The sequence below is a fragment of the Rhynchophorus ferrugineus genome, unplaced genomic scaffold (genome assembly GCF_030347505.1).
Source record: "Rhynchophorus ferrugineus isolate W39M unplaced genomic scaffold, kcgeb_rfMv2 rfM30, whole genome shotgun sequence".
Taxonomy (NCBI): Eukaryota; Metazoa; Arthropoda; class Insecta; order Coleoptera; family Curculionidae; genus Rhynchophorus; species Rhynchophorus ferrugineus.
Genome location: NW_027472609.1, coordinates 679,006 through 702,864, shown reverse-complemented (window position 1 = coordinate 702,864; position 23,859 = coordinate 679,006). Strand labels below are relative to the sequence as shown.

General features: G+C 32.5%; 2 protein-coding genes and 1 long non-coding RNA gene across 6 annotated transcripts; all 3 read left to right on the top strand.

Moving 5' to 3' along the window:
- The window catches only part of LOC143205881 (uncharacterized), a 69,121-nt gene that overhangs the window by 11,381 nt on the left and 33,881 nt on the right, over positions 1-23,859 (top strand).
- LOC143205883 (homogentisate 1,2-dioxygenase-like) lies at positions 445-2,493 on the top strand. The gene is made up of 3 exons (XM_076418923.1): positions 445-612; positions 678-906; positions 2,357-2,493. Coding segments are annotated over exons 1-3 (276 nt in total). The 5' UTR covers positions 445-566; the 3' UTR covers positions 2,358-2,493.
- LOC143205885 (uncharacterized) lies at positions 6,490-23,240 on the top strand. 5 transcript variants are annotated; one of them, XR_013007955.1, is made up of 12 exons: positions 6,490-6,681; positions 10,527-10,714; positions 10,956-11,104; positions 11,331-11,758; positions 15,122-15,325; positions 15,395-15,589; positions 18,527-18,711; positions 18,775-18,972; positions 22,137-22,254; positions 22,317-22,656; positions 22,738-22,941; positions 23,052-23,240. It is a non-coding gene; the product is annotated as an uncharacterized LOC143205885 (long non-coding RNA). The 5 variants fall into 5 exon arrangements; XR_013007957.1 differs by lacking the exon at positions 23,052-23,240 and having other exon boundaries at positions 18,527-18,626; positions 18,678-18,711; positions 22,374-22,656; positions 22,738-22,962; XR_013007956.1 differs by lacking the exon at positions 23,052-23,240 and having other exon boundaries at positions 22,374-22,656; positions 22,738-22,962.

Here is a 23,859-nt window from a genome sequence, read left to right as displayed (position 1 = left end):
TACCTGGTTCTATTGTTAAAAAGTCTCATTTTTTTAAAAACATTTGAATGATAGGAATCACAGATGATATGAGTGCCTAAGAGATGCTCATTTCACGAGTGGTTTCTTCAAAAAGTTTCAGTAGATCCAGACAGTATTCTCTTTTTCCACTCTTCTGGCACAATTGATTCAATGTTATTGTCATTGGCATAAGTACTTTGCATCTTTTATCTTCGAAAAACAGTCAAACATATAGAATGTGCATTTCCTGGTAATCTGGTTTATATACTCAAAATATCATCTTCCGAACTTCTAGTGGTATCACTGTAATCTATGTTGCTGAACTGGCACAATCTATCGAGAAAAATGCCACGAATTTGTGCAGAAAATGCGGTTGTTATAAATTAAAAATAATACTTGCGTTATTAACTGAAACCAGTATATTTTAGATGAAATGGAAACCTTTTGATTTACCGAACCCGATTAAAAATGTCGATTTCATCGAAAGTTTGAACACCATATACGACTGAGGTGACCCCAAAACGAAACACGGACTGGCCATTCACGTTTACAGCTGCAACACTTCAATGAAGAACAGGGCTTTTTACGATGCCCACGGTGACTTGCTTATTGGTAAAACGTTACCTTTATTTCAACAAACTATAAAGTATTCTTAATAAAATTCAATCATTTTGCAGTCCCTCAACTTGGAGTTCTTTTAATAACGACCGAATTCGGAAAAATGGAAGTCGCTACCAATGAAATATGCGTCGTGTCACAAGGAATACGTTTCAGTGTCGATATAACAATGGCATCTCGCGGTTATATACTCGAAGTGTTTGGTAGGCATTTCACGTTGCCGGATTTGGGTCCTATAGGAGCGAATGGTTTAGCGGATCCTAGACATTTTCTCACTCCAGTAGCTTGGTGAGTCAGAACTTATTTCTTTCTATATACAGTGTCAATAATTGCAAGCCAAATTGACCTATGGCTTGATTCCACATTTTCTTTCTTTTTTCATTGCTGTACATATTTTACATTTTTGCAACGTTGATAATAGACATTACGGCTTTTTTGAAAAATATTTAATAATACTCTAAATCATGCACCAAAAACATGCTATTATTGCGGAAATAGACTTAAAAATGTTAAATTCACGGCTGATCGGTGTCGTTTGACGTCACTTCTATGTAAATAAACCATAAAAGTTAAGATGCAAAGTATTAAAATAATTTATTAGCCGGCTTGGTGGCGCAGTGGTAAAAGCAACAGGACGGTCCTCCTACTGTTGCAATAGCCGCGGGTTCGAATCCTGCTGGGGCATGGTCGTAAATTTATGATTGTGATTGTCCTAGGCAAGAGTGTAAAATCCGACAAGGAAAATGATCCCAGTCACGCCAATAACCAGGCTGGGTAAGAACGGATGTCTTCCGGGATTATTTCTAAATTGGTCACTCGCCAGTCAGTAGGCTTAATGCCAAGGACCGTGGTTCGGAGCCCACATTAAATAGTAGGTCTAGCCCAGATAAACCCATAGTTAGTAAAAGGAGACTTTAAAATATGTGAAAGAAAATAATTTATTTTTCCCGTTATTTAGGAATTCCAAAATGGTGTACGATCGCTCAACATGACAATATGTTAATAAAACCTCCTAACAAATTAGACAATGCAAATAACGATATAACACATTTCTCAATTTTGTCATGTTCGCCAGAGCTGAACTGATACCACATGCAGAGCTCATTTTTTCTATCAGGTCTTTCTTGCGTGTCTGGTCTTTACAGATCAGTGATACCAGTCCATGTCTGTGTACTCTTACGTGTTTGAAGCCATCTCCTGCTAACTCTTTACGGGTTAGCTTGCCTCTGATGGCGGCTAATGTCTCCGCGCCACTTGCTTTTTCCTTTCTGACTTTTTTTTTTCTATGACTGTTTTCAGTCGTTATTTTCGGTCCGACTGATCTTATTACTATATACTATCGGCTGTTTCAGTCATTTACGTTTAGTTACTATTTTCAAATGCGTGCAAGTAATGCGCCGAATGTATGCTTATATAGATTTATATGTAATATATGTGGTTTTATGTTTTTTTTTTGTAATTTGCTTGTGAATAACTATATATTGTAAATTAATATAGCAGCATTTTGGAACGCTAGTTTTCGAGGGCAAAAAAATTAAATTGTAAATGATAAATAGTAAGATAATTTTGACTAGTATAATAGGTAATACTTTCACACTTTTGACAAACTTTCACGATTTTTGTCCAAGTGTCTTGTTTGTCGAAACTTTTTTCCTAAAATCTTGAAAACTAAAATTAGGTTCCAAAGGTTTCAGAAATTGCATAGATCCAAAAGATTTTTTATATATATAATTTACAGAGAGCGATCTATCTACCTATTCTACACGAAATGTGCCCAAAGAAGATAACATATTCCAGGTTTTGTTAAACAGTATCATTAAACTATATGGATGTGAGAATTTGAGTCAAGATATGTGTTCGAACTCACACACGGTGGTGATCCAAATGTCGTTTAAATTATGTATCTGCTGCAAAGTTAAAGTAACTATAGTTGGTAAGTTATATTTTCATTTATATAATTAAATTTATGCTCGGATAGTATATCATCTATTCAGTGATGCAATCTAATAATAAATACATACAAATTATAAATATTTTAATAAGATAGTTACTTTTAGTTATATTTATTTAGAACCAGATTTTTACAAATGTATTTTTTATTGTATTCTCCGACCCTGGGCCTTTTATTCAATATCTCAATTGTGGGAAAATATAAACTGTATTTCTATTTTGGCTTATTCAATATATGTGTGGAGGTTGCTTTAAAAAATACCTGATTTTTGATTACATATTTTGGTTTTATCCTGAATATCTTTAAAAAAAAAACAGGACTGGTCTTTTAGATTTTTTGTTTATTTTGATTATTACTCACTTTATAAGGTTTTAGGAATCTATCCAAATTGTTTACTAGATATAAAAGTATAGATCTTGGGTTCTTACTAAAAGTTAATATTAACAGAATTGTGTTTATTTGTTTTAGATACATTTCTGACTTATCGATATGTCTAGTGTTGTTTTTATTCCAATAAAAGTATATTGTGGAAATATAAACTGGTTATTAGATAATATATTTGTCTTTGGCTTTTCAAAATGGCATACACCGTGCCAATCAAGTTTGTAGATATTACAGGTTAATTGGGATAACATTGGTTTTGTTATGTTATTTTGAATTCATGTATTTGGTCATCTTGAATAGAGCTTTCCATAAATAATCCATTCATAAATCAGCTTATCAGGTAGTACAATTTTCTTAATTATTAATTTCACCTTCATTCTCCATTTTCAGATCTTCTATTACACAGTGAGCTAAATAGTATACAAACAAGTTTTTATATCTCTAATTTACAATTCAATTCATATGAATATCTTGTAAATGTGTTTCTATTCTCTTTTTTCATTCTGGGCTCTATGCTTCAATCCTTAAAGTTTTGAAATATTTTTCAAGTGCTAGTGTGAACTTTCTTTCGAAATACTGGGGTGTGAAACATTTTGTTGTCCATACTATTGCTTAAAATTTTTCTGTTCTAGTACAATTGCATTTTATTTAAGTTAAGGTATGATAGGCCATTGCATGATGCGTCTATAACATAATTAAATGCATAACAATCTCATGGTCAAAGAAGATTAAGCGATGAAGCTGCTGTACTCCTCTCAAAGCATTATCTCTTCTTCGTTGGAATAATCCTAGGGCTTGTTAGGGCCAAGTGGCATCCGTAATATAGGCAAATATCCATTTCGATCTGGTGGAAATCACTGAAAATGTACAGAGTGGTGAAGTATTAACTTATCAATTTGTCAAATATATATCAGATATATTTAGGAGTGGATTTAGTATGCTTTCTGAGTAGGCGTAACATACATGCCATAATCACATTCCATTCACGTCATAAAGAAAGTATAACCAAGTATGACCGAAGAAACTATCTTACTATAGGGTATTTGAATGTAACTGTAATTACAATTATAATATACGTAATTAAGGTACAGTTTACTTTTATTTCAAGAAATATAGCGATTACCCATGGAACTAATTTATAGTCTGTTCAATAAAACAGTGAACTCACGTCATCTGATTTTATGACGTCAAAATGTCACAATGTTGCCGCATCAACTCTGAGTTTTAGTTTGTTTTAGCTTTGACATACAACATAAAAATAAAAACCATCGTTATAAAATATAATTTATTTTAATATGGCAGTACCTCTAATGCGTATATTATTGAAGGACTTAAAACTACGATTAATTATGCAGTTATAATAGTTTGTAGGTTAGGGTTGTGTTTTATTATATTTGTATTACATTTTTTCCATACTACCTATCAAAGTTCCAGGCGTGTTTTTATGTAGTGGTATTTCCTGGAGGCCTAATCCATATAATTAACAAATGTATATCCAAGTATTATATTTTGTTGTCATTAGAGCATACTTTTACGCTTAGTGCTTTTTTTGGTGCGCTATTTCCTTGTAAAGTAATTTTGATGTCACTATATTTCTTCTTATTTTGTTCTGTTACTACCTGTATACATCTTTCTTGATAAATCTAGATTTAATCATTGCGCTCTTCCTAATGCATTTGCCATTTCTGCAAAATATTTAGTAGTCATTCTCTCATCGTACATTTTAACTAAATGCTCATGTATATTATAAACAATTACACACATATCTGTGCACATATATATTTCACATTTTTCAATAATATTTCCTGTAGTTCTAGTATATTAATTATATATTCACCTTTAGTTGTTTCCGCTCTCATCACCCTGTCTTGGAAATTGTTAGTATTGAATCATAGTCCGATTTTCAGAAAGTTTCAAGTGAATAACTAAGCTGTTAATTTTCTGATGATTCCGTCATGTGTGAATTTCTTTTTCAATGCGTCTGATCGAGTTTAAACAAACCGAAGGGTTAATAACCCATTCCTGTTTCCAGCAGGAAGAACTATAATATATTGAATGACTATGGAATATCGACGGCGACGAATGGAATCTTATCCAGGAGCCGCCATTCGACCGAAAAAATTTGGGCGAGAGGGGAAAACTGATGGGATTATGAATGACATAAGTTTTGGTTTCAAGAAAATAACGCTGTTTTTTTTGCCTTGTTTTTTAATTATTATTACAAAGATGTTTTTAAATGATAAATATGTGTTTAATACATATTAATAGTTAGTAATAACACATATAATTATATAAAAAACATGAAAAATTAAAATAACTGTATATGGGAGAATTTTGTCATGAAATCTATAATAATATTTAATTTAGTAGATTCGTACTTTGCAAATGGCAATTATTAACAAAATTAAAATTTATAAAATTAAAATAACGTCTTAAAAGTAAAGGTTATGTTACTTGTTCTTCGATGAAGTATAATGAAGGTAGAAGGATAATGATTGATGAAACAATAATGAAGTTAAGTATTTATACATATCGATACCCTTTGTAGCACAAAACACGTTAAATAACATGGGAGGACTATTTTACAAGCTGCGGAGGAAAATATGTTCAATAATAATCTCATAAAATAATTATTGACAACAAAAATATTCTCTCTTACCTATATATGTTATTCTTTAGGTGGTTATGTCTCACCTTCAAGAAAATAATTAAATTACTAGAATATAACCATACACCATGCAGTAAATATAAATTCGTACTTGTCCATAAAATTCTTGTCTCTATCCTTAAGGGGTGAGTTTCTTGAATATATATCCATTTTGTGTCGCCAAATAGAGGTAATATTTTTAATTAATTATTTTACTAAGTCTACCTCAGTAGTCATTACAGAATTGTAATTGTTTCATATCTTTAGGAATCTATAAATCTATCTATAAAAATCGATAAATACTAAAGTTGTATGAACATAAGAATTCTTAAATATTCTAAGAGTCCTTAAGAAGATATTCTTATCATAATCTTCAAACGAGTTGGATTTCAATCTTATTGGTATTTTCTTCCTTATCATAACATTGTTTATTATGTTACTGACCATACTTAATAATTTGATATTCTCTAAAAACGCGTACCGTCGAAAAGTGATTGACGAAACATTCCATTTTTGCTAATGTTTCATCAAAGAAAAAACTTAGTTAATTATTGATAAAAAAATAGTGATCCCAGACGACAAATCCACATAGGTTTGCATTTTTGCTTCCATTTTCCGTTTCCTAATCCCAATGCATTAATGTGCCTGCAAGTGGAATGGTATACAAATCAATACAAATCAAAGGAGACTTTATTAGATTACATCATTTTACATGTATTCTTTTCTCAAGACAAATGAAGATTGTCCTACTTGAAATCTTGGTTGAAATGTATGTGGAGCAGAAGTATGATTAAGGTATAACGATTATAATAAACTTAAACCATTGAATACTACTATTTTCTGAGCACAACTAATTAAACCTATATTTACTTTTTTAGGTGATATTCGGGTCAAGATGACCCTTTAAATTTTACTGGAGACTGAAATTCACCAAATCCTCAGTAACAAATTGAAACAAATCAAATTGCATATATTTGTTGAAGCATTTATTAAGTTTGTAAGGTCCTGTATGTGCGTAGTTATTGAGACCTTACATTTCTTTCAAAGTGAATGTAAAGAGAATATGTTAGCACTATTACTGGTAATAAAATTATTGTTTTTGGGTTGTTTTATTCCAATATAGGGACCAATTTGCAGTTCAAGATGAAATCAGTTGTAACTTGTATAAATGCATGATTCATTATTTTTCAGCGTCGAACTAAAAACAACTAGGATCTGACTACCTACAGAGGTCCTCGTCGGCAGTTGCACGGGGACTATCAATAAGGTCTTTTTAGAGGGTTGTTCTTTCACTAACATAGAGCGATTCATCATTAATCTATTTTTACCAATCAAATTATGTGAAAAGTGCTATCATTACATATAAAAATTTGAACTGGTTATGAAGGTAATCAATTTCTGTCTCTAGATTAGCAATCGACAAATTGTTTATTTGTTGATTAACTGTTAATGAGTACAGATTTGTATAGTCTGATTATTCAGCCTAATGATTTCAGATGATGAATCAGTTTCTATGTTCCTAATTTGGACTTCTATATTTGCTCCATGTCCGAGTCTGATCTTTGTCACCTAGATGTATGTGAGCGTACTTGCTACCTCTCACATTCTTTCTCGAGATTTTCGTACTTTTACATTCCTTTTGGATAGTGTGTGATATCTTGGTGGTAGGATATCTCGAACGTAAATAACTATCATCTCACTCAAAGCTTGTTTATCTAGTGCATGATATTGTTGCACATTTCATTCAAAGGTTTTACGTTTATTCCGACGATGTCTCTGTCGGGTAGCGAGTGGATATAAGTACGAATGTTGAGCTCTTGGTCTTCAGAACTCCTCCGCCCGTTCTATTACTAGATCGGATTGGGAGGTCTCAAGAGAAAGAAGAGGTTCAGCTAAGTTATGTGCATTCTTAATGTCATTAATGATATCGGAAACCAATTTTTGATGTTCGACCTTCTTCCTCATGCTTTTGATAACTTAAAGGGATCTTTCTGGGAAGAAGGGCGCCAGAGCCTAGTTCATTGCTAATATTTTACGTAAGCGTGACTTCACGGCGTGCTAGCAGGCGTTTTTCCTCTGCAGTCCATCTGGACTTTCTGATTTTAGGACATGAATCCGCAAGGACGCGGCTGTCCCTCCAGTCTTTATAAGCGCGATTTTGGTGCACTGCGCTCCCTGATTTTGTTTTGAACACTCCGTTGCATTCTGGGTGTTCACATTTGTAACCCTAACTAGGATCGGTCTTGACGTGTCCATCACGCCTCCAATTCACCTTGCAGAGACAGCGGACTATATGGAATGAGTATTATTATGATGAATGATAGTATTATGGGTGCTTGTACGGTCTGTTTATAGGTGAACTGCACACGTACAGATTTAGTTTTATCAATTCTTATTTTCCAAGCTTGTGTCCAATTATTTATATTGTCACTTGCCTTTTGTAATTTTCGTGAGGTTTTTTCACTATTGTCTTCGACAGCTATAATCGCAGTATCATCAGCAAATGTAGCCATCGTAATATTCTCCATTTGTGGTATATCACAAGTGTAGAGTAGATAAAACATTGGTCCCACTACACTTCTTTATGGTACACCTGCTTTAGCTTGGTTTATTATAAAGTAAACTTATTCTTGTTTGACTCTAAGCATTCTGGTTGTAATGCATGATTTTAATAGTTCGGTGTGTTGTTTTGGTAGCATTTTCTGTAGTTTATGAACAAGGCCTTCATGCCAAACCTATTCGTAGGCTTTTTCAGTAACATCTGTTATTCTGTGAATCTGGTCAATTGTTGAGTGCTTGTTAATAAACCCAAACTGGTGTGTTGATATTAGGTTTTTTCTCTCTATGATCGGTTTTATTCTTTTCAACAGGAGTTTTTCAAAAACCTTAGATATTACTGGCAGCAATGATATAGGTCTATAGGCTTTTATTTCGTTTGATGTCATCCCAGGTTTTGGGATCATTATAATTTCCGCCATCTTCCAAATGCCTGGGACACGTTTTAATCTAAATGCTATATTGATCAAGTTGGTGAGTTTTATAATCCCCATTCTTGGTACTTTTTGCAGTAATTCTGTTATTAATTATCGTAGCCTGGTGATTTCCTGGGGTTAATGTCAGTTTTAATAACCTTGGTTAGCTCTTTCGGCGTGATAATCATCGAATTTTCAGATTCTATGTCCGGCAAATTATATTCAATATTAGTTTTGTTTGGTTTGAAAGTTTCTTCTAGATATTCAGCAAATGGTTCTGCTTTTTGGTGACCCACATAGGTCTCTTATAGGTGGACTGTGTAGACATGAGCCCGTTTTTTGTGGCTTTCCAGAGTGAATAATCAGTTTCTTTATCATCTGTTAAATTTCTCAGATAGTCATTTATTGTTTTGTTTTTAATTTCCAGTATTTTCCTTTTCAGTCTTTGGGTTATATTGTTTAAACTATTTTTATTTTCAGGTGTTCTGCTTTGTTGCCATTTTTTTCGTAATTTTTGTTTTTCATCTACAATTTCCTTCACTTCTTTGGATAATTAATTACTTTAATTGTACTCTTAGTTACTGGAATATTATTCCAAGCAGCTTGTTGAATGTCTACTACGAATTTTTCTGCTTCAAAATTTAATTGTTCAGTTGTCTTGAGGGATACATTTAGTTGAGTTTGTTTATTCATTTCTTCAGCAAATCCTTCCCAGTCTGGTATCTTGTTTGTGAACGTTGATTTTCCTTCTTTTCTTATTATATTTTCGCTCAACGTCAGAATCACTGGCGTATGATCTGAACTTAGCTCAAAATATTCTTCGAATTTTATATAATTGGATGCTATGTTTCCTACTATGAAGAAATCCAAATGGGGTCTGAGGATTTCTGTTAATCAGTCGGCCAATAAGTTGGTTTTCATCTTAGTTCAGCAGCTGCTTTATGCAGTTCACTGCCTTTAGTTGTTGTCATTCTGCATCCCCATGTTGTATTTTTTGCATTGAAATCACCTTCAATTATACATTTTTCTCCCAGGTTGCTTAGGACATTGAAATAATTTTCGATTTAATTTTTTTTATTGTATCTTATATATATATATATATATATATATATATATATATATATATATATATATATATATATATATATATATATATATATATATATATATATATATATCGGATATTTTAACCCTGTATCTGCTTGATTTAACAGTTACTGCTGTTACCTGATTTTCTACGGTACTGAGCCCAGGTTCTTGATGGTGGGAAACGTTCTTTTTTATTATTATTGCACTTCCTCCTCTTGCGGTCTTAACTGGATGTATGGTATGATAAAATGTATATCTTCTACAGCTTCTAGCTTCTTTGGGTTTTCTACACCCTGTGGTGATATGTTTGCCTGAACATTTTACACAGCTAGGTTCTCTTCTCCTGAATTTCTGAGTGTGTCCATGCGATTGGCATCTTTTGCATTGCGGTATTAAGTTCGATTTTTTAAGAGGTTCGATTATTATTTCGACCCCAAAAATTGTTTTTGCGCCCGTGTCTTGTTCAAAGGCTATCATTTAATTTATTTCATTAATTTAAAGTAGAATATAATATAATTTTCAAAAAAAAAAAAATTATGATATTGTTGACAATATTACGGTTTTCCATATTTGAAATTCCTATCCTTTGATTGCCTTAGTTCTTACTAGATGCCGCGCGCCGCTTGTTCTCTTTCTCTAGTTAATATGTTCGCAATTAATTTGTAGATTTTGTGGATTATTTCTTATATTCCCGTTTTAATTACTAACTTTTCCTTTTAATTAAATTAGAATTACCCGTAATTTATGTCGTTGGATATTGTTTTCGTCTCTCATTTAGAAGAATTGACGTACGCGCATGGGAGGTTATGTCTTCGTTCTGATTATACGTTTTGTTTACTTTATTTTATTATTGTTGTGTTTTTAGGTTTTCTTATGGATTAGACTGATCGTGTGTGATTTGGCGATCTACGACTTGTTTGTTTTACCCCCTCACACCACTTGGTGGTTTTGTCGGACACAATCTTTGTCACTAGAAAATTTGCTTGTGCTTGACGATTGAATACCACCAGAGTAGGATTGTACTTTTGTATGAATATTTGGTATTATTTCAGGGTGAGTTTAGATATTATCTTTATCCGCCTTTTCTTATTCTTAATTGATTAATTAGATGACCCTTGTTTTTTGATTTTGTAAGGCATGAAGTCCACTGAGATTGCTACTCCGTGGGACGGTGAAGTGACGCCGTAAATATGTTTTGATGTTGTTTAACTACCTTTATTTTATTTTATTTTGTTGCTAGTTATTTTCCCACCAAGATATCAACAGTGAATTTATGTTTCTTTGTATTTTTTAGGTTATCTGCGTCCAGGTTCTTTGGCAGAATTGGTGGAATTGACCGTGATTTATATGGAGATGATATATCCGTGGTACCATGCAGCTCTTCTGTACTCGACGATTAAACACTATCAGATTAGGATTTTACTTTTGCTTGAGTACTTTTGGGTATGTTGAATATTATATTTGTTTTCATTAGACTTATCTGTTCGAAATTTATTAGTTAGATGACTTATGTGTTTTGATTTGCAAGGTATGAGGTCTATTGAGATTACAACCCCGTGGGTCGGTGCAGTAACTTCGTGAATGTCTTTCATATTGTTCAACTTCTTTTATTGCCAATCATCCTCCCATCGGGATATCAACAGTTTATTTATGATTTTTTATGTTTTAGGTTATGGATTTTTTGACAGACTTGATGGAATTGATTTTGTCCTAGTTGGTGGATTGGACAAAGCACTTTGGGACTATTGATACTGTGAATTTGCTAGTTTTCTATATTATAAGATGAGTATTATTTGTCTCGTTTTATGAGGTGTGTCTCTGACGTTTGAATGATTGTTTTAGATGATTGTGTTTTATGCAAAGGTTGTGAGGAGGTTATTTTGCGAAGATAGATACGACCTTGACGATATGAGATGATGATTATTGTCTTTATTTTTAGGTAGGTTGGGCGACACAACAAGACTCCTATGATTGATTATGTGATGCGGACCTGTAGTGCTATTGCTCAAACTAAAGCAAACCATCAGCACCTCTCGATCTTCTCCATGCCATTTTACATGATTGAAGCATATTCTCCCATGCTCGTCGTTCCGAATGGTCAGCTTATTTTAATTGTTTAATGGTTCCTATAATTTGGCTTTTTTTCTTGCTTATTATTATTATATTAATTACTTAATGATGCTCTGATTATAGTAACCATTGTTTTGAATTAAAAAACTATGTAATAGTTGCATGCAGTAACGCTAACATCTAATAATAGTATGCCTAATATTAATCATTTTGAATGTCTATTTGTGGGATTGTGGAATTGTCTGTGCCTATCTCTATGTTTCTCAAGGGGCATCTCTTATATATAGAGAGTTATCTTGACATAGCTATTATTCGTATTGTGCTTTATTGGTTTAATTAATAATGAGGGTTTATATTACTGATTTCTTCTTGTTGTTTTTGTTATTATCAGTTGTCAATTCTGGGATCGCAGGACTTCTGCGATATTTTCTTCTTCATTAATAACTTTGTTTGCCCAATCATTCAATATTTCAATTTTCTTCTTGTTTGTTTTGTTGTGTGCATTTCTCATTTCCATCTGATCATTGGGAATTTTATAAAGATCTCTGGCGCTCAACCTTTCGGCCTTTGTGCATTCATTCATGATGACTATCCTGGCTGCATCCGCGTACTGCTTCCGTGATTTTCAGTCTGAATCTCTTGATGTATGGTTCCATGTTTCTATGGTTTGTTATCAGTTGCACTGCTTTTCGGTTTAGCTCTAACCTTTCAAATCCTAGTGTTTTGCAGTGTTTGTAAGTGTTGCGGCCGTTGGTGCATTCATCCCAGTATCTTTGCTATTTTCGTAGAATCCATTTCTTCTTTTCTTTTCTTGCTGTGATTTTACTGGTCCAACCCAGACCGGCTTTGTCTGTCTGATTCTTCTCAGTGGCGGCCTTGGCTAGTTGGTCGACCTTTGTTTATTTCGTTGTGGTATTGTCCCATGATATTTCCGCTTTGATATCCCCGGCTGCTCGCTCTCGCAATACCTTCTGTACTTTGGCTACCGGTCTGATCTTTGTCTCGTCGTTCTCCAGCTGCTAGATAGTCGCTCTGCTATCTGTTTTGATGACGGCATGCATATCGCCATGTTTTTCTTCTAGTATTCTTATGGCTTCTTGTATGGCTAGAAATTCAGCTACCCTGCTGTTAATTTCATTTTCTAGTCTGATGCATGCCACTTCCTCTGTCCCGTCGCTCTGCGAATGAATATACCTGCTCCTGCTTTTTCCTGCTTCACACTAGCATCCGTCCATACCTTCATTATGTGTCTTCCTATCTCGTTCTGCTCGATCCCCACGGTTTTTCCCATGGCCAGCACATGTATTTTTGCTCCGGCCTTGGCGGGCCTAGTGGATAACCGTATTTTTCTGCCGCCCATGCTCTTGCTTCGGTTTCTATTGGTAGAAGAACTACTCCTGCGATTGTAGCGCGCTCGTCGGTGCTGTTTTATATGCGCCTGTGATTAATATTAGGGCGTATCTTTGAATCGCGTTTAGCTTCCTCTGAGTGTGTACTTTATTTAGGTACCCTCCCCATGTCTCGGACCCGTATAGTATGGCTGGCTTCACGACTCTCTCGTATACATTTTTCATTATGTCCCTTGTCATATTTCCGTACTTCCGGCGTATAGGTCCCGCCATTTTGGCAACGACGGTTTAACCCTTTTCTTTGACCGCATTCAGATATGCGGTTATTATTGTATGGTTAATTTATATGTTTTTCCTATCCAATATCACTCCCAGGTACCTCATCTGGTCTTTAGAAGTTATGATGTCTTCATTTAATTTAATTCCTATCTTCGGAAATCTGGACCTTCTGGGTTCTACAGTGGTTTCTCTCCTGCGGTCATTCCTTATTTTCTTCAATTCTTCCATCATAAAGGGGATCTCCTTCTTTGGATATATCATAACTTCTGGTTTTTCTTTGTATTGTGTTGTGTTTCTTGTATTGTACTCTTGATTCTTCTGCCCATTCAGTATTGTCAGTATTTGTTCCATTCTTGTTTAATTTCAGTAGGTTTTCGATGGCTGATTGCGATGATTTGGTCATCGGCGAACGCTTGTGCTCTCACATGTGTCTGTTGTGTGCTAATCTCAGCTATCTTATCGAACCAGGAGTTGATATTAATCAACCGTAGAGTCGGGACTATGCTCGATCCTTGTAGCCGCCCCTTCTTTATTCCGAACTGGATTTTGTTCTCATTAATCCCTGCTTTCATCATTTCATTTAATACAGTAACTTGTGTTGCTGTATTGAAAGCATTTTTTGGATCTAATGCCACAACCAGCACTTTTTTTTTCTCTTTGTGATTCCACAATCTGCCCTATAGGCAATAAGTATTTCTTATGTCTATATTATATTTACATGGCATGCAGAAAATCACTTCATTAAGCGATCTTCTGTATAATATATCTTAATTAATTAGTCTTATTCTAAAATTTATATATGTCCAGTAATCAGATCAGGGGGTGTTAAACGTTTCAGTCTACGCACTTCACGTCGCATATTTAGCTGATTAGCGAGTATATTGGGATGCACCAACATCCTTTCGAAGTACTTCACACAAACACGTTGAACTACACTCGTTATAGGTTCTAGAGGAATATCGCGTTGTATCACTTTATTTGAAATTTAGTACGGAGCATTAACAATGGCACGCAACACTTTATTTTGGAACCGTTGAATGATGGATTAGATTTGCTAGCGGTACCCCATAGTTGGATTCCGTATGACCAAATAGTTAAATTAATACATTGTTACTAGTCGTTTCCGTCTAACCTACAATTTGTCTTTATGTTAACTTAAATCTACATATATAACTAGGAGGACCCATCGGCGCTAACTCAGTCTCTGATGAGTAATACTTTATTGATAAATTTTCACGAATTTTGTCTGAGCCTCTTGTTTGTCGAAACTTTTTTCCTAAAATCTTGAAAACTAAAATTAAGTTCCGAAGCTTTCAGAATTTTCATAGATCCAAAACAATTTTTTACAGAGCAATTGTTAAATTTCTTTTAAAAATATTAATCGTAAAGAGGTGAATAAAGCACTTCCTTTAAAATTATATTATTTATTACATGAAAATAGAAATTAGTATATTTTTCCTATTCTTTTTTTAAGTTAATCAGTTGAATGATTATATAATCTCTGTCTCGCTTACACTACCATTAGAAAATATAAAGACATTTAAAATTAACTGGTCCAAGCATCTATCTCTTTCCTATCTCACATTTTGTACAGGCAAGACTTTGTACATCTTCGTCTGACATCACAAATGAAAAAACAGTCGAATAGTGTATTTGACAGTAGCTATTTTTTTGACAGTTCCCAACGCTAATCTGAACTAATCCCGCCATTAGTCCCTGGCCAACTTCGTTGGCGTTCGCTTAATTATTATTTGTGTTGTAGGGTTTGATTTAAAATATTTATCTGAATATGTCGAAAAAAAAATATGCTGAAAAATATGACGAAGTGAAATGAGAGTTTTCTACAAAAAAAGAGACCTGGAAATTTTAAATAAATGCTAGGTAATAACATGTCTTTATGAAGATATGTATTACAACTTGAATCTAATCCAGAAACTCAAGATACCTGAAAGAAAAGTCCATTAAGGTAAGCAACTAAAGAATTTTATTGATAATCAGCAGTAAAAAAAATTATATATATTTATATAATTTACAGAGAGCGATATATCTACCTATTCCTCTACACGAATGTACCCAGAGTTGATAACATATTCCAGGCTTTGTTAAACAGTATCATTAAACTATATGAACGTGAAAATTTGAGTCGATATGTGTTCGAACTCACACACGGTGGTGATCCAAATGTCGTTTAAATTATGTATCTGCAGCAAAGTTAAAGTAACAATAGTTGGTAAGTTATATTTTCATTTTCATAATTAAATTTATGCTCGGATAGTATATCATCTATTCAGTGATGCAATCTAATAATAAATACATACAAATTATAAATATTTTAATAAGATAGTTGCTTTTACTTATATTTATTTAGAACCAGATTTTTACAAATGTATTTTTTTCTATTGTATTCTACAGACCCTGGGCCTTTTATGTAATATCTTAGTTGTGGGAAAATATAAACTGTATTTCTATTTTGGCTTATTCAATATATGTGTGAAGGTTGCTTTAAAAATACCTGATTTTTGAATGCATCTTTTGGTTTTATCCTGAATATTCTTTAGAAAAACAGGACTGGTCTTTTAGATATTGTGTTTATTTTGGTTATTACTCACTTTGTAATGTTTTAGGAATCAATCCAAATTGTTTACTGGATATAAAAGTATAGATTTTGGGTTCTTACTAAAAGTTAATGTTAACAGAATTGTTTTTGTTTGTTTTAGATACATTTCTGACTAATCGATATGTCTAGTTTTGTTTTTATTCCAATAAAAGTATATTGTGGAGGTATAAACTGGTTATTAGATAATATATTTGTCTTTGGTTTTTCAAAATGGCATACACCGTGCCAATCAAGTTTGTAAATAATCCATTCATAAATCAGCTTATCGTTTGATTTTATTTAATCAGGTAGTACATTTTTCTTAATTATTAATTTCAGATTCATTCTCCATTTTCAGATCTGCTACACAGTGAGCCAAAGAGTATACAAACAAGTTTTTATTTCTCTAATTTACAATTCATTTCATAAGAAAATCTTGGAAATGTGTTTTTATTCTCTTTTCATTCTGGGCTATATGCTTCAATCCTTCAAGTTTTGAAATATTTTATTTTCAAGTGCTAGTGTGAACTTTCTTTCGAAATACGGGGGTGTGAAACATTTTGTTGTCCATACTATTGCTTCAAGTTTTTCTGTTACAGTACAATTGCATTTTATTTAAGTTAAGCTATGATAGGCCATGAATGATGCGTCTATACTATAATTAAATGCATAACAATCTCATGGTCAAAGAAGATTAAGGCGATGAAGTTGTTGTACTCCTCTCAGAGCATTATCTCTTCTTCGTTGGAATAATCCTGGGGATTCTTGGGGCCAAATGGCATGCGTAATATAGGCAAATATCCATTTCGATCTGGTGGAAATCACTGAAAATATACAGAGTGGTGAATTCCTAGGTATGATACTTGATACACTTGCGTTGTATTTACTTGTTAGTTTAGTTTTCTAAGTTTACTATTTTGTCTCCTTCATCGGGATTTGGACAATAATTTTCGTCGTCATATTCAAAATAATATTGATCAAATATTTGAAATTTTGAATATCGTAACCGAAGTTATGTAGTTTATTTTCAGAGAACCTAGTATTTGAATCGTTAGGGAGACCTTTTTCGATAAGTGCTAATTGTTTTACTAAGAATGGCACCTGAAACAAATAAACAATAAAGGCGCTGTAGAGACGAAGTGAACCAATCGGATCCCATCGCGGCTCAATGCATAGCGATTAAAACAATAAGTCCAAATTTCCTGTAAGGTTAAATCTCTCTTTTTCTATGGATCTATCTTATATTTGCCGCTTTGTATGGTTTATTACTGGTATCCCACCACTTCCAATTAGATGATCCTTAAAGGTACGCCCACACTTGATGTATTTGATACATTTGAAAGTGTGGATAAACTTTAAGACCCTAGACCTATATAAGGATACGTTACTCCTCTGTCTTCTGTGGATTTTTCGCATGGGCATATTGAGCTCCATTTAATTTTAAAACAGAATAATGGGAGTTTGTCGCATGCGTACATACAGCTTTATTTACTTATATATTTTTATGGTGATTATTACACACACACACACACACACACACACACACACACACACATATATATATATATATATATATATATATATATATGTGTATATATATATATATAAGCAGCTAAATAAGTTCATGAGGTAAATAAAAATGGTATAATTTTGGAAACACATTTTCATATATAGACATCATTATTTTTTATAAATAAATATACACACATTTGATAAACAATTGATTTGGTGTTGAAGCTATATATAAGGAGGGAAATAAACATTGAGCATTTTTTGAAATATCACATTTTATTTAAAAAATTATTGAATAAAATTAAATAATAAAAATAATTTCTATATGCCTTTCTATTTTTACAAAACACCATATTTGAATTAATTTACATATTTGAACAATTATCAAGATCTCCGAAAATCATATAAATAGACAATACCATAAAAAAGACCAAAATCGTTTAGATCAAACCCAACCAATATATATTTAAAACCAAATGAAAAAGACCCCACTATATATGAAAGCAGGGAAGTTCTCCTAAAAATCTCCAAATATGATCAACTATGATCGCTCACTTCTTGATCCACAAACCTCATTAATGACTTGACTACTTCCAACACAAGAAGAATAATTTTCTGACCTGTTCTTATTATCATTAAGTTTTGGCATATGTTGATAGCTATCCGATGTCGTCGAAAACGATATTGTTATAGATTTGGCAGCAAACGTTCCCTCTATAAATAAAATTAATGCTGTTTGGATTTTATACCTTTTAAAAATATAACCCTACATTTTGAACTCACCCCCCTTCTTCCATATTTTAAATCCAATCTCAAAAAATATAAAGACATTTAAAATTAACTGTTCCAAGCATCTATCTCTGTCCTTTCCTATCTCACATTTTATACAGACAGACTTTGTACATCTTCGTCTGACATCACAAATGAAAAAACAGTCGAATCGTGTGTTTGACGGTAGCTATTTTTTTTTGACAGTTCCCAACGCTAATCTGAACTAATCCCGCCATTAGTCCCTGGCCTACTTCGTTGCCGTTCGCTTAATTGTTGTTTGTGTTGTAGGATTTGGTTTAATATATTTATCTGAATATGTTAAAAAAATGACGAAGTGAAATGAGAGTTCTACAACAAAGGAGACCTGGAAATGTTAAATACATGCTAGGTAATAACATGTCTTTATGTAAATATGTATTACAACTTAGATCTAATCTAGAAACCCAAGATACCTGAAAGAAAAGTCCATTAAGGTAAGCAACTAAATAATTTTAATGATAATCTGCAGTAAAATATTATATATATATAATTTACAGAAGGCGATCTATCTACCTATTCATCTACAAGAAATGTACCCAGAGATGATAACATATTCCAGGTTTTGTTAAACAGTATCATTAATCTACATGTGTCTGAGAATTTGAGTCAAGATATGTGTTTGAAGTCACACATTGTGGAGATCCAGATATCGTTCAAATTATGTATCTGCCGCAAAGTTAAAGTAACAATAGTTGGTAAGTTATATTTTCATTTTCATAATTAAATTTACGCTCGGCTAGTATATCATCTATTCAGTGTTGCAATCTAATTATAAATACATACAAGTTATAAATATTTTAATAAGATAGTTACTTTTAGTTATATTTATTTAGAACCAGATTTTTACAAATGTTTTCTTTTATTGTATTCTATCAACCCTAAGCCTTTTATGCAATATCTCAGTTGCCGGAAAATATAAACTGTTTTTCTATTTTGGCTTATTCACTATATGTGTGGAGGTTGCTTTAAAAAATACCTGATTTTTGAATAAATATTTTGGTTTTATCCTGAATATCTTTAAAAATAACAGGACTGGTCTTTTAGATTTTTAGTTTATTTTATTTTGATTATTACTCCCTTTATAATGTTTTAGAAATCTATCCAAATTGTTTACTAGATATAAAAGTATACTTCTTGGGTTCTTACTAAAAGTTAATGTTAACAGAATTGTGTTTATTTGTTTTAGATACATTTCTGACTTATCGATATGTCTAGTGTTGTTTTTATTACAATAAAAGTATATTGTGGAAATATAAACTTTTTCAAAATGGCTTAAACAGGTGCCAATCAAGTTTGTAGATATTACAGGTTAATTGGGGTAACATTGGTTTTGTTATGTTATTTTGAATTCATGTATTTGGTCATCTTGAATAGAGCTTTCCATAAATAATCCATTCATAAATCAGCTTATCAGGTAGTACAATTTTCTTAATTATTAATTTCACCTTCATTTTCCATTTTCAGATCTTCTGCTACACAGTGAGCTAAAGAGTATACAAACAAGTTTTTATTTCTCTAATTTACAATTCAATTCATATGAAGATCTTGGAAACGTGTTTCTATTCTCTTTTTTCATTCTGGGCTCTATGTTTCAATCCTTAAAGTTTTGAAATATTTTATTTTCAAGTGCTAGTGTGAACTTTCTTTCGAAATATTGGGGTGTGAAACATTTTGTTGTCCATACTATTGCTTGAAGTTTTTCTGTTGCAGTACAGTTGTATTTTATTTAAGTTAAGGTAAGATTGAGGCCATCGCATGATGCGTCTATAACATAATTAAATGCATAACAATCTCATGGTCAAAGAAGATTAAGCGATGAAGCTGTTGTACTCTTCTCAAAGCATGATCTCTTCTTCGTTGGAATAATCCTAGGGCTTGTTAGGGCCAAGTGGCATCCGTAATATAGGCAAATATCCATTTCGATCTGATGGAAATCACTGAAAATGTGCAGAGTGGTGAAGTATTAACTTATCAATTTGTCAAATATATATCAGATATATTTAGGAATGGATTTCTGCAATATAATTTTCCCGTTACGCTTTCGCACGATTCGCCATTTCTGTTCAGGGTGTCGGAGATAAATGAGTAAAATTGAAAAATTAAAATAACATGTATATGGGAGAATTTTGTCATGAAATCTATAATAATATTTAACTTAGTAGATTCATACTTTGCAAATGGCAATTATCAACAAAATTAAAATTTATAAAATTAAAATAACGTCTTAAAAGTAAAGGTTATGTTACTTGTTCTTGGATGAAGAATAATGAAGGTAGAAGGATAATGATTGATGAAACAATAATGAAGTTAAGTATTTATACATATCGATACCCTTTGTAGCACAAAACACGTTAAATAACATGGGAGGACTATTTTACAAGCTGCGGAGGAAAATATGTTCAATAATTATCTCATAAAATAATTATTGACAACAAAAATATTTAGTTTACTAAGGGTTGTTAGAACATTATTTTTCAATATATGATTGTTTGGGGCATACATGAAAGTGGTGCAAATACTAGAAGTAGCGATAGCATGAAAGAGTTTAAATAATAATGTCAAATTACTACTAACTTTATTTAATTCGTACAATATCTCACGCATTTTAAAAATGTATCAAACCCTTCCACATGTAAAAATAACCACCCGTTAACCACACTGCACATAACAATTGAGAGTACAACATTTTCTAGCTACAATATAAATAAAACCCATTAAATACAGTAATTTTAGAAAAGAGTCTCTTACCTATATATGTTATTCTTTAGGTGGTTATCATAACACTGCGGTATGAAGATGTTACTCTTTCAATTTTTCCAACATTTGTCTAAATGTGCTTGCTGGCAGGTTTATTTTTTAAAAGATACGACTATAATATTTTCTAATAAGGACTGTGACTTCTTGATCTAACTCATCTTGTACTCGTCAACAGTTATTATTTTCATAGTACTTGTGCCTGAAATAATTTCTTCGCGATTAACGCATGTGTCACCTTCAAGAAAATAATTAAATTACTAGAATATAATAACCATACACCATGCAGTAGATATAAATTCGTACTTGTCCATACAATTCTTGTCTCTATCTTTAACGGGTGAATTTCTTGAATATATATCCATTTTGTGTCGCCAAATAGAGGTAATATTTTTAATTAATTGTTTTATTAAGTCTACCTCAGTGAAATTTCCACATGTTTATATACAGGTTTTTTCCCTTGGGGCTGAAAATATATTCTGATGACTTTAGTTTATTTTGTAGTCATTACAGAATTGTAATTGTTTCATATCTTTAGGAATCTATAAATCTATCTATAAAAATCGATAAATACTAAAGTTGTGTGAACATAAGAATTCTTAAATATTCTAAGAGTCCTTAAGAATATATTCTTATCATAATCTTCAAACGAGTTGGATTTCAATCTTATTGGTATTTTCTTCCTTATCATAACATTGTTTATTATGTTACTGACCATACTTAATAATTTGATATTCTTTAAAAACGCGTACCGTCGAAAAGTGATTGACGAAACATTCCATTTTGTTGTAATTGTGGAAAAAATGGTTCTGAACAAAAGAATACGTGTCTCCAAAACAAACGATGAAAATCGTTGAAGGATTGTTGGGGTCCGATACTTTCCAAAAAGAGCCTGATGCGTCACAAGTTCATTTAGATCACGAGAAAATACCGCAAATGGCATTCGGCAAATTTTCTTCGAGTGTTCGCGCATGGTCTTGCGTAGAGATCGAATTATACTGTTCGTTCATGTCTGTACTCACCATATGATTAAATGCGAGTAATTCAGACTCGCCTCTCGGACACTAGCTAAGAATTTTAATTTGTATTTTATAATTTTTTTTAGATGATAGACCAATTAAAGCCACCCTATTAGGCAGGGCTATTCTGCTATTGTGTTTAAGGTGCAGACCTTGACAATTGCGGAATCATAACGAAAAGGAAAAGACACTGGAGAATAATTGGTAATTTCAAATAATATATTTATTTATTTTATTTTAGAAACCTATCTTTATATTTGATTTAGGTGATCCTAGATAAAATGGTTTGGATTATTTCTGATTAAAAATTGATACATTTATAGAAAAGGCTGGTAGTGTTTCAGCAAAGAAAAAACTTAGTTAATTATTGATAAAAAAATACTGATCCCAGAGGACAAATCCACATAGGTTTACACTTTTGCTTCCATTTTCCGTTTCCTAGGCCCAATGCAGCAATGTGTCTGCAAGTGGAATGGTATACAATACAAATCAAAGGAGACTTTATTAGATTACATCATTTTACCTGTATTCTTTTCTCAAGACAAATGAAGATTGTCCTACTTGAAATCTTGGTTGAAATGTATGTGGAGCAGAAGTATGATTAAGGTATAATGATTATAATAAACTTAAACCATTGAATACTACTATTTTCTGAGCACAACTAATTAAACGTATTTACTTTTTTAGGTGATATTCAGGTCAAGATGACCCTTTAAATTTTACTGGAGTACTGAAATTCACCAAATCCTCAGTAACAAATTGAAACAAATTAAATTGCATATATTTGTTGAAGCATTTATTAAGTTTGTAAGGTGCTGTATGTGCGTAGTTATTGAGACCTTACATTTCTTTCAAAGTGAATGTAAAGAGAATATGTTAGCACTATTACTGGTAATAAAATTATTGTTTTTGGGTTGTTTTATTCCAATATAGGGACCAATTTGCAGTTCAAGATGAAATCAGTTGTAACTTGTATAAATGCATGATTCATTATTTTTCAGCGTCGAACTAAAAACAACTAGGATCTGACTACCTACGGAGGTCCTCGTCGGCAGTTGCACGGGGACTATCAATAAGGTCTTTTTAGAGGGTTGTTCTTTCACTAACATAGAGCGATTCATCATTAATCTATTTTTACCAATCAAATTATGTGAAAAGTGCTATCATTACATATAAAAATTTGAACTGGTTATGAAGGTAATCAATTTCTGTCTCTAGATTAGCAATCGACAAATTGTTCATTTGTTGATTAACTGTTAATGAGTACAGATTTGTATAGTCTGATTATTCAGCCTAATGATTTCAGATGATGAATCAGCTTCTATGTTACTAATTTGGACTTCTATATTTGCTTCAGTCTGTCTCTTGAGGTGACTACATTAGATGAATTCTCTATTGGTTCTTAATTGTAATAAGGCATTGAATACATAAAAAAAAATTGCTGGTTCAACTTATCTACTGATGTCGAAGGAAATGTTTTGAGGTAATGCTTGAGTGAAACATTGTTGGGCTATATTTTGCAGGTTCTAAATTACAATACGAGATGGATTTAAAATCTTTATCGTTCAGTTTCCATGGTATAAATAAATTTATATTTTGTCCGGTGGTATATTCTCTATTGGTTTCGAGTTATAATGTGGTATAGGTGCATAATAATTCTTGTTTATTGGATCATTAGTAGGTGATAACTGTTCTACTGGTTATCAGTCTTAACACTACTAAAATTGCATAAATGGTGTTAACGTCTATGGTATAACCGAAAAGTTGTGCTGGAATGCAGGGTCGGGGCGTTGGATGGTTATTTTTTTA